At 38.9% G+C, this 12,017-nt stretch overlaps 1 protein-coding gene across 2 annotated transcripts; it reads right to left on the minus strand.

Annotated features, from left to right (window-relative positions):
- Window positions 1–206: 206 nt before the first annotated feature.
- LOC113759240 (serine/threonine-protein phosphatase BSL3) lies at window positions 207–11,462 on the minus strand. Of its 2 annotated transcripts, XM_027301811.1 has the most exons (22): window positions 10,573–11,462; window positions 10,085–10,145; window positions 9,882–9,960; window positions 9,708–9,787; window positions 9,511–9,605; window positions 9,252–9,351; window positions 6,784–6,853; window positions 5,972–6,073; window positions 5,803–5,884; window positions 5,493–5,672; window positions 4,988–5,255; window positions 4,661–4,898; window positions 4,390–4,560; window positions 3,831–4,069; window positions 2,699–2,783; window positions 2,505–2,603; window positions 2,230–2,429; window positions 2,072–2,147; window positions 1,257–1,392; window positions 977–1,116; window positions 814–877; window positions 207–729 (listed from the first exon to the last, which is right to left on the minus strand). In XM_027301811.1, the coding sequence occupies exons 1-22, from the start codon at window positions 11,018–11,020 to the stop codon at window positions 716–718; spliced, it is 3,027 nt and encodes a 1,008-aa protein (XP_027157612.1). In that variant the 5' UTR covers window positions 11,021–11,462; the 3' UTR covers window positions 207–715. The 2 variants fall into 2 exon arrangements, with proteins under 2 accessions (XP_027157612.1, XP_027157608.1); XM_027301807.1 differs by having other exon boundaries at window positions 207–877.
- Window positions 11,463–12,017: the final 555 nt, after the last annotated feature.

Below are 12,017 nucleotides of genomic sequence, written 5' to 3' on the forward strand. Positions count from 1 at the left end.
AGCTGTTGCAACGTACTGTAACAATCACTAAGTGATTCACCCAAAAATAAGGGGGGAAAAAACACAAGGAAAATATAGTGTCAACAATGAAATTTACATCGTCAATTAAAAGAAAAAAAAAAACGTTTAGGGGAATAAGAGAGAAGTAACTAGGTGTGGTATAAGAATGAACCGAACACCGAGGGGCTATTTCTTCCATCACATCATGTCGAAACTGGAGAAAAAGGAGCTTTTTATCATCACACAGAAGTTACATTGTACAAAACAGGCAACACAAATTACAAATCGACACCCTCTATGTTACATGAACGCCCAAGATTTTGTATATCTCACCAATCACATTTTGAGAACCTCCTAAAAGTCCCCTCTTTAGCAAGTGATAAAAATAATACAACTAAACCAGTAACCAAAAAATATATAGCACTAACAAGAAAAATACCCAGCACTACTCCCACCCCAGGAGAACCAACCAACGCTGTCAACTTCTACCTGCACGCAACTCATCAATGTACAGAGGAACTTCTCAAAAAACCCCTATCAGCCTTCATCATCGTCACTCGAGAAACAATCCTCCGCCTGCTACATGTTTTGAGACTCAAAATTTCCGTGCCTGAAGGCCCATATATATTGTGGAAGTTTGATACCTTGCAAGCTCCAAAGCCGTCACGTATCCAAGTGGAAACAGATCCTGCGGCAGTCTCCATATGGCATCATACTATGTACAAATCTCTGGAAATCCCAGGTGTTAGCATGAGCCAGGAAGAATATAGGAAAACAATCTGGGACAACATATCTAAATCCAAGCAAGAGAACCTCGATCATTGGCAACTTGAGGACGACCTCTAGTTGGTGTAGGTGGTCTGTTAGCATTAAGCTCCTAATTGAGAAAGATCACAGAGAGAACCACTTTTAGAATAGGTCTAAAAAATCAAAAGTAAAAGGACAAAATCTGAAACAAATGAGAAAACAATTGTACCTGCATCCACGTGTCTTCTATATGACGTTCAGGTGATGTTTCAGGTGAAGAAATAGCCGGTGGCAATGGATGAATCAGCTTGGGAACGACTACAAGATCTCTGCCCAAAACTAATATAGCACCAGCATTATTTGCAGTCCCTGAAAGCATCAAATTCCAATGATTCAATAGAGCTAAAAGAACATTTCTCTGTTTACTTTTATTTTTTCATTTATGTATGTCTGCCTATGGTGACATATGTTCGCTCATAATAATGTACAATTAGGAAGAAAGGCCATACCACAGTAGTTTGTGGCTGAGAAAAGAGTAATTAAATGTCCTTGTGCAAACCGTTCAAAGCCATCCATCACACACTCGTGCGCTCTGACTATCAGTTGAAGATCATTGTTATTGCAGAATTCCATCACACGATCAGGCTGTCAAGAAGATAAATTTGGCCAAAAATCATAAATTGACAACCTAAAGACTAATAGACAATCTAGTTCCCCCTTCAATGGAGAACCACAAAAACAAAAGAATTGAAATGAAATGACCAACAATAAATGCCAGGTACCTTATTCTTAACCTAATTTATCCAATCCAACAAGCAAAATATTGCTTACAATGAAGCACATGACAACCATAAAATTTCTCATATTACAATATCAGAACATAGCATTAACCCTATTTGGTTCCAATGACATAACACCCAAGAGCATTTAACAAGAAGAAATGTGCCAAAATAGAACAAGCATTGAGATATGATCTATGCTTCTTGTTCCTTCATCTTATAATAGTTGCACAACTATATAAATTGCCTATTGTCCATGGTACGATGCTAAATTGCTTTAGAAATGCCACGAGTCCACTTTTCATGCTGCTGTTTCAGTTATTTCCTAATACTTGAACAAGTTCTTCAGGATAGATGGCTTTCACACTCAGAATGCGCAGAGTGAAGCTTAGAGAAAGTCATTCCAACATGACAGTATAGGAAGTCCCTTCATCAAGTTTGTACACTTCCAGCTCAACAAAAAGATATTGGAATAGAAAACATGATTATGATAATCTAAGACATTAAACTTGAAATAAATTCACAAAAAGAGGGAGAACACTGACCCCAAAAGTAACCAGCCCAGGACCCCTTGCATTAGGCCGTAGCCCTTCTACACTATCATTTTCAGTTGGATCGGACCTATAAACAGGAAATCAAGTAATTACTTTACAAAATTGGTATTGTTAACAAAATATAACACACGGCACGGAAATGCACCAACCACAATAAATCCATCAGAACAATTGAGCCTGCTTCCATTGTAATTGGTCGCTGAATACTCTCAATTTGTTCTACATGATTTATTGATCTTCCAATACCACCATGCATACAGATAATTTTTTTCTCAATCAATGCAGCTAGAGGAAGCCAGTTGAACAGTCTGTTTATCCGATGCCATGCCCAAATTCCATCTCTCTCACCCTGCTCCAAACAGCATAATGTTGATAATCTCTTCGGGAAGAAAAACCACAATTTTTACTCTCCCACAATACTTACCATGCGTTCAATGCACTCGATTCGAAAGCCAAAAAGTGCATTAATATCTGCAGCTTCATGATTTCCACGAATTAAATGAACATTGTGGGGATACTCAACCTATACAGCAATTAGTGAACATAAGACCATGCAAAGTCAAGTTCACAAACAGGATTTGAAAAGCAACTATAAGATCCACAAACATGTCTGCATACCTTCAAAGCAAGGAGAAGAGTTATGGTTTCCAAGCTGTGCTGGCCTCGGTCAACATAATCTCCTAAGAAGAGATAATCGATATATCTGACAGTCATTTACATAAAGTTAGTTACGAGCGCAAAACAGTAATTCACTTAGTTGAAAATTTAACCAAAACATAAGAAACATAACTCCAAAATTTTTTCTGTTGAGAGCCAGTGATTTAAGATACCGTGATGAGGATCACGAGTTAAATAAGCATGCATGAAAAATGAACAGAATGCCTCTTTTAATCTTAATGGGAGTCATGCACAAGCTTCCATAGGCACCCAATTAACAAATCCTAATTGAGGCTGCTATTATAAATGTGCTTGTGTATGTATCAACTTCATTAATGAGGACAGACTCATATGGAATAATGCTTTAATATACAGCACCAAAACTTGTTACTGACTGCTACTCAACTCCTGTACCATACAGCAGTTGGATCAAGCAAAAGAGATGCTAGCCCAAACACAGTCAACAATCTCTCTTCCAGCTCTCAACAAGTAAAGACCATCCAACCCATGTTCTAATTCACATTTCTCGGACAAAAACTTGGCCTTAAAGAACCTGTTAGTGACAGCCTTAGCAATCATTTGTACTGCCGACACACATCAAGTAGGCAGGTGTTGGCAATCAATGACACATTCTTCTTTTGTATATGAATTTTGCTTGTTATAAAAGGGCGTCCAACTTGTTTATTAAGGGACGGCTAAATATGACAGACGAGGGAAACAGGGTATCAGACTGCAATTGTGTGAAGAGCACTTTAGAGAACTTTAACTTTTTAAGCCTTGCAATTTACATGTTCAATATATGCCAGAGAACATGCAGTTCACAACCTTTTACTTTGCCTTCAGAACAAGATCTAAGTGGATCCACCAAAATCGAAAAGCGAAGGTTGAAAGTGGGCAAAAAGAGAACAAATTAAGAAAAATCAGTTAATTATACTGCAGGCAGAAAGTGGGCATGTAGTGTAATACAATCAGTAAAACAGCAAATAGCAAGCTAAAGAATGCTATTTTACTGTATGAGAACTATCACCCACATACTACCCCATAAAACAATATACCAAGGATGCTAAGAAGCGTACGCCATTAATGCACTTACGCAATATCTCCAGCAGTTGAAGGGGATCCATACTCATCAAAGAGCCTCATAAGATCTCCGAATTGTCCATGTAAATCACCAAATATCTTGATTGGAGCCTTGAGTTGTAAAACAGTTGGCTCGCTCGAGAATATTCTTTCAGCACTATCACAAAGGTCAGCTATCTCATTGCAATCCAAGAAAAATTGACGTCTAACAGGAGGCTTCCAACCACGAGGCTTCAATAGATGAGCAATCACCTGCGAGAGAGAGAGAGAGAGAGAGAGAGACATCATCAAGCAAAAAGTCAACTTGGATGAACCAACAATAGACGCCTGTTGTCCTTGTATAAAAGTTCCTCTACCAATCAACTTTCTTCAAAGCAGTCCATGACTGCTCTGCAATCAAATTCGTACTCTCAATTCCTACTAGGAAAGCAAATCCTTCCATCTAAACAGACGTTGCACCATTTTAAACCCAAAACTTGAGTGAAATCTATTGATTCTGATCCTTTTAATTCATCACCTATCTTCCCAAATATGACATCTTTAGCTATCCACATGAAGGAAAGATCAGATACCTTTTTGGGCACACTGTTGATGGACATTTGCCGATCCAAAAGTTTTCTTGCTGCTGTAGCACTTTCTGGTGTCCCATAACTTACACGTCTACCCTCGTTTTCAAATTGATCGATTGAAAGCTGTCTAACCATGCCCCCTAATGCTCCACCTGTTTCAGCAGCTACAACCACCTGCAAATGCATTTAGAGTAAAACCATCAATTTAAGATACAATTCATTACCAGCAAAACAGAAATAAATTTCAACATAAAATCAAAAACTTGATACTGACAGCACGATGATGAAGCCGAACCCCTGCAGGAGCAGAATTATTTGATGCAGCAGAATCAGGTTTAATCAATGAAGATATTTGCTTCCCACTCGGAGTTGCCTCTGGCCCACGGTCCCCCCTATCAGGTCTGTCAACTTCTCCATTGAATCGAGCTTTTGCAGCAGCTAATGTAGCACTAATTGCCTCAGCTTCAGCGGCTGAGGCTTCAACCAAGTAGTCCACACCTTTACTCAATCTCCTGGGACAGTTAAATTGATATGGAACATCAACACGAAGCAGCAAAAGCACGTTGTATGAATCGAAGTACATGTTAACCAGCAGACTCACCGAGAACCTTGAAGCATTGCATTTTCAGTACTGATATCAGTATACATATCACCATTCACTGGCGGAGCAACAGGATTTCCAAGCACAACAGCACCATCAGTAACTGCTTCCGGAACTGACTGTCTCATTCTTTCATCAACATACCTTCCTGTCAACCTGCCTGGCTGCACATTAGATGCGGCTGCAGCAGCGGCGGCATGTGAAGCTGCCGCTGTTGTTTCTGAAGCAGCTAGATCTTCAGCAACAAGCAAATCATCAAGCAGAACACCTGTGACAAACAGATAAATGTACTCAAGATCCTATATTATTATGAAATACTAAAGACAGCACAATATAATAAAACATACTATCCCACGCCTAGAATCATCAAAGTAGAAGTAAGACATCTAAAAGATGGAAAAAAAATTCATTACACCAAAAAACAACTACCAGAATACTCGTCTCACTTTACAATTTTACATCCATAAATCTGAATCCTATAAACAGGAAAGAAAACACATCTCACCACCACGAAGGCCTCCATAGATAAAAATCAAGTCACCAACAGCAGCAGCAGCATGCCTACAACGTCTGGTTAATTCAACCGCAGCATCCCCACCAGCAGCATCAGCACTGTATCTACCAGTCCTGGGACTAGTAACAACAGACTTTGTATCACACCAAACTCCTGCTGCAGTATCCAGAACTACAGAAGAAATAAACAGGTGAATTTGCAAGAATTGGGGTAGTGGAGTCACGAAGAAGTTTGAAGGCATGTAAAAATTGCAGGTAGTTATCGTAGATCTGTATGGATGGAAAAAGAATCAAGTATGTACCTGCCACACTTGATGAGTCCTCCACCATCCTTCCACCACCAAGAGCCCCTCCTGATACATGAAGCCTAGCATTGACAAAAACCTATAACCCAGAAAAATAGCCAATGTTCAGATGCAAATATTGGCCCACAATTTCAAATAAACAAAGAAAATTCCTATAGCAACTCACAGCTGCATGCTGATATCTAGGAGATGGTGATACACCAGGGGCAATTGCCCACTCCCAACGACCATCTCTGTGTTTGGCAAGCCCATATGCACTGGCCAGTGGCTGCAGTTCACAGTAGTGATAAAAAGCAAAGAAGTATTAGGCTAAAAAATCAGTTACTCTGGTAAGAAAAATTGGACAAAATAACAGCAAAATGAAGCATGTCAATGTCCCATGGAATGGATGATGTGCAATCAATCCTATGCCTACAAGAGCACAGAACAATTAATCAATATAGCAACAGAGGTCTTTACAAGCAGCACCAAAAGAGAAATGAATACAATGTGAAACAACAAAGTTCCCAATAAGTATCAGTTGCACCAGTAGTAATATAGACCAGGTTGGTTAGCAAATTCCAAATATCAACAAACAACCATTCAAGTTAAGCAATGCCTCCAAGCTTTCTAGAAAATGCAGTCCACCAATTAAGCCATAAGAGTTATCACACATGATCAAGCTATTTAGCAATGAAAGAAATGCGCAAAAACAAGAAAAAAAATTGAATAAGAGAACTAAATAGGAATTGAAAACATCCCCTCGGCAGGAAAACTAAAATGAAAACAAAAGGACAAGACAATGATGGTGATGATAATGCAACAGAAGCCATTAACTTTCCGACCCCTCTAGATATAACTAACTGATAAACAAAGGTGGTCTTTTAGACAAAATGGTGAACCAAGGGCAAATAAGCCTATTAAATTGTGAACATAAATGGAATTTAGATGCACAAATATATACATAGTAATGCATATAGAACATGTGTATCAGCCTACCACACTGTTCGCGTCTCTCCCCCCGCAAAGAAGAAGAAGACCATCAGACCGAGCACTTGCAGTTGCATACCTGTGAAAAGCAACAGGGGAAAAACAAGAAATCAATATTCAACTTCCATACGTCAATATAACACAGAAAAAGCCAACATGAAAAGGTAGCCCACTGCAATACAATAATCACAAATGTTAAGCAAAGCATATAACAGAAACTTGTCACTTTTCAAACGAAATCTTGCTGAAAAGTCCAGAATGCCAAACAGATGTACTCTAGAAACTAAAAGTTGCCTCTAAAGCACAAGCATTTGCACAAGTTTCAGGATGCTCCCAACCAGAAGTTTAGTTCACAGAGCCTTTGAATCTTTACAGTACAAGCCTTGCCACAAAATTAGGCGGCTGCTACAATTTCTAACTTCAATCTCTCACCTTGGTAACAGTCATAAACAGACCATATTCATAATACACATGGTTATACTAAGAGTCTATGACAACTTCCTGTTTTCCTCTGTTTAGCATTCCTCTTCTATATGGAGTGGAGTTTCAAGAAACACTTTAGCAGAGTCAGAACCTCTATGCAGGATAGCGCAATCACAATACATATAGGTCCACTATCACTATTGGAGAAATTCAGTTAGAGGCCATGGCCTCTAACAAGAGCTGTTTTCAGGATTACTGAATCTATGGTGAGAGACATGGAACAGACCTCTCTCTTTGTGCAGGGCTTGCACTCAATCTTATCATTCGTTCATGTCGTTCTGCTGGTCTAGGAATTGCTCCCCTAGGTGCCTCCCCCCTTCTCTAGTGGTGCAACTAGACCAGAGTGATGTATATGTATATGCGTGTGCGCGACGCACATTATATATACTTATCCATCCATCTGAATATATAAGTATATTTACATATGCATATACATGGTAACTGGAGAGTATGTCAGAGATATACCCAAAAAATCATAAACAGTATTTTTTGCTTCAAACTCACTTATATGTAAACTTCAACATGCTATATTTAAATAAAAGGAAGGTCTAGTGGGCTCCTAGATTGCAGAACCCACAAAAGGTAAATTAGTTAACAAGATATTGTCTGGCAGATATCTTGTCTGGCAGGTAGCGAATAAACCAACCTACTAAGAAACAGTTAGCCTATAAACTCATGTGGCCCACCAACTCATGGAAACAACCAAGTCCAGATTGCTTTTACATGAAAAGCACTAATTAAAGCCTAAGTTGAGCAAGAGATATCTGACCAAGTGAGAGCAAAAGATAATAGCAGCACCCTTACATTTCACTTAAGCTATATTTATTATAATAATGACGAGATTTTACGTTATTATGTAACTTTTCACGGTTCGTGTTGTTTGCAATTAATAACAAGACATCAACATCAAAAACTATGACGTGATTGACATTTTTAACCAAACTTTAATAGGTCTAAGATCTAACAATATCTTCCTGATTATAGGCACTTAAAGTAAATACACTGTTGAAACCAGAATTCCACCACACAGTAGTGCCAAGTCAATATTAAAAGGTCAGTATCAACTCAAAGCTCAGCTCCTTGAAAGCAGCAATGCTAAACAATGAAGGCTCAGCTCCTTACAAAGCAGCAACCCTGAACACTCAATGTAGCTTAATTAAGTAGGACCCAGTTTGACGACAAGAGTTGGTTGACCTAATAGAGCTTTGCACAATCCATACTTAGCTCAAGCGAGTCTATTTCTTAATCTTCCATAACCTTTTAAAACAGGATATTTCCAGGGCATGATGATGTCATTCACTAATCCTATTGACTTGTTGAAGTGCACATAGGGTATCAGAATCCACTTATGGTGTTGCCCCAAGGTCTGACGAATCCCATAGAGCCATATTATAATGTCATTCAGTACCAAATTGCACAAGGCCGAAAAGAAAATGTTCAGTCAGAAATTGGAAGCATCCAGATTTATTCTTGCAAGGGAAAAGAGGTTAATTTTCAGAAATTTGGCATTGAACTCATCATTCCCTTCAACTTTTAACCACTATATAGAAAACTAAAATAACAAAAAAAGGGCAGAACCATTGTTACATCCAGATCATTAGGGGGAAAAGATAAATTTGAGAAACAAATAGTGTAAGTCACTATGCGTAGGTAAATGATGATCCAGGAATAATGATACTTTAGGTAGCAATATAACTGGGCCCTCTTAATCTGCATATGCAATGTGCTTATAACACCACTTTACAGAGAGGAAACTATACTATACACAAAATAGACGATATAGCTATTCATAAAGAAACCCACTCAGCAGAAAGATTGACCACCGTGCAAAATGCATTGTAATTGTCACTAGAGCAAAGGAAATCATCAATACCAATCACATAGAAGATGTGCATGGTCTAATGATCAAGTAAAGAACATGTGAAAGGTTAAACAAATAAAAATCATGTACAGCTAATCCACATGAGCAATTAGAGAGGCGGCTTGAAACTCACATGCATGGAGGTGGACCTTCACCTTCAGGTTCCAGTTTCCGCCATTCATAAGGTTTGGCAGCTGTGTCCAGGGCCCATACATCAGCTAAAGGCCTTTTTCCTGAAACAATACATCACATCAAAGCCTATTAAACGTTAAAGGCGACTACCAAAGATAGATCAAGAGAGATAATAGACCAACCATCATTTTTTTATTTTTTTCCTCCCACCTCTCCCCACACCCTTCCCACCCCCAACTGCCAGGCACAGGAAAACTAACCATCATTTCCACCAATAGCCATGAGATATCTTTGGCCCACCAAAGCCATGACATGCCCATAACGAGGCCCAGGTCCAGGGCCTTGAACAACCACCCTATAGGAAATTATAGTCAATCCAATGTTTGTGGGACAAACATATGTTTTATGAAAACCAACTACATACATTTTCAGCATTTAGGTTTAACAAAAGGCTAACCTATGCCATCGTGGTCTTTGTTGTGTTAGGTCTAGAACATGAAGGTCCTCAGCAGACAAACCAGCCGGACCAATTCCTCCCTGCGATAAATGAAAAGTAGCCTCGTAAAAGAGCTAAAGTTTAAGAATACGCTACAATTCAAACTTTGCAACGTAAACTGAACTATTAAGCTACCTGAATGACTACCATGGTCCCAACTGCAGTAGCGACATGAGCTGCCCTTGGTGTGGGTGGCTCTCCAATTGGAGTAATTCTGCAGAAGTCAAATGCAACAAAATTATAATTCCAACAGAAACAACAAACCCAACGCAAGCCACTGAAAAATTATTGTAGGTGTTGCACAAAAGTTAATAAGACAATAGGGATCAAAAGTTTACCTAGACCATTTATTTGTCAGCACATCATAACAATGCACATCAGCAGTTGCCCCTGCTAATCCTGATATCAATCATAACTACACTGGTTACCACGTGTCTTTAACAGAATAAGTTTCAATTTCACTGACAAATATAAAAACAAAATAAACGGTGCTATCTTCACCCTAAACACTACATTATATACACCTTGACAGAATTCACGAAACACAACTTTTATATGGCATGCCTTATTTGTCAGGTTCGCATCAAATTTCAATCTTTAGCAAGCTAGGAATCCCCCTGTTTTGCTCTCTCCCCCCTTTCCTTTAAGAACACCATGAGAATGAAATCCAGATTCTACAAATTCACTTTATCTAATATTGAACCAAGATTCAGCTGGAATGCTATCTCAATAGAAACAAACAGCTTCAATTATAGCTAAAGCAAAACACCCCAGTTTCAATAAAAGTGAACAAGAACAAGATCAAATCTTTAAAGCTAAGACGTACGAATTCCAGCACTTCCAGCAGAGGAAGGAGTTCCAGAAGCAGCTGAATTGCCCTCTAAAGCTGTGGCACCACCAAATAAAATTAGCCTCGGCCCAATATACCCCGGACTCCCTTCTTCCCCAACAGCAGGCACAGCCGTAAGTGTATGCCCACACCTTGGTCCCGGCCCATCCTCCTTCTTCTCTATAATGGCATTCACCACCGTGTACGTCGGCGCACACCTCGGCCCAACCACCGGACTAGTATTACTACTCTGCTGCTGCTGAGAAGAAGGCTGACCCGCCTGACCAGGACCTTGCTGAGCTGACTGCTGAGAAGCCTGAGATCCTAAATTATCAACCCCACCCGATAACTCTCCCGACGTCGGACCATTCGCCGTCGCCGTCGTCGTCGTCGTGGACTCCTGATCGGATTCCTCCGCTGTTACCATATTCGAATCCACATCCATGTTTCCGCTCTTCTCTTCACCCAAACCCTAAATTCAAAACCTTTCCGTTTAAGATCCGAATCAAAGCTCCAAAGCTTCGCCAGTCGCATTTCTTATCAACATTTTCCAATAATTCAAAACCCTAATTCCCCTAATTTGGTCTCCAAATTTGAATCCTTAAGTTTCCCAAATTCAAAAACCCTAAGCTCTTCTCCTCCGATCCTCGAATGAAATCATTATTCCAAGCTTTTTTATTTTAGACAAAATTAGCAGGAGAGAAGAAGAAAAAGAAAAATGGAAATCCTAAGGGGGGATGGGATTTCGATTTTCGATTTCTCTTTTCTCGTTTGGACCTTTTTCTCCTAATTTTCCGTATCTGGTTATTAATTTTGAAGGCGGTCGAGGGAGAAATATGAACGGAAGAGGACGGCCAAACACACCTCAGAAAACAATTGTGTTTTTTTTTTTTTTTTTTTCTCCCCACTCTTTCTCTCCTTTCTCTCTACCAATCCAAATACTTTCTCTCTCTAAACATTTTCAGTCTTTCTCTCTCTATCAATCCAAATACTTTCTCTCTCTAAACAATTGTGTTTTTTTTTTTTGCTCCCCTCTCTTTCTCTCCTTTCTGTCTGCCAATCCAAATACTTTCTCTCTCTAAGCATTTTCAGTCCTTCTCTCTCTATCCCTAGCTCTCTCTGGGCCCCATTTCAAGTTCATTTTCTATATAAATATATGACTTCATCTAATTTACTTATGTGCTCCTCTAGTTTCTAGATTGAGAAAATGTGTAGTGTATTTTTTATGTTGTTTTCTTTCCAAAATTGTGCACTAACTATTTGTGATTCATTCATATCCATCATTGTACAAATGAATTTTAATTAGTCCTTTTGAAACAACTTAGATTTATTGACTTAGCTCTAATCACGACCTTCTTTTTTATTATTCATCGAACAATATTATATATTTACAATATCAATTATAGAGTTCTATCATTTCTTAAATTTTAATATTAATGATG

This window comes from Coffea eugenioides, chromosome 1, assembly GCF_003713205.1.
Source record: "Coffea eugenioides isolate CCC68of chromosome 1, Ceug_1.0, whole genome shotgun sequence".
NCBI lineage: Eukaryota > Viridiplantae > Streptophyta > Magnoliopsida > Gentianales > Rubiaceae > Coffea > Coffea eugenioides.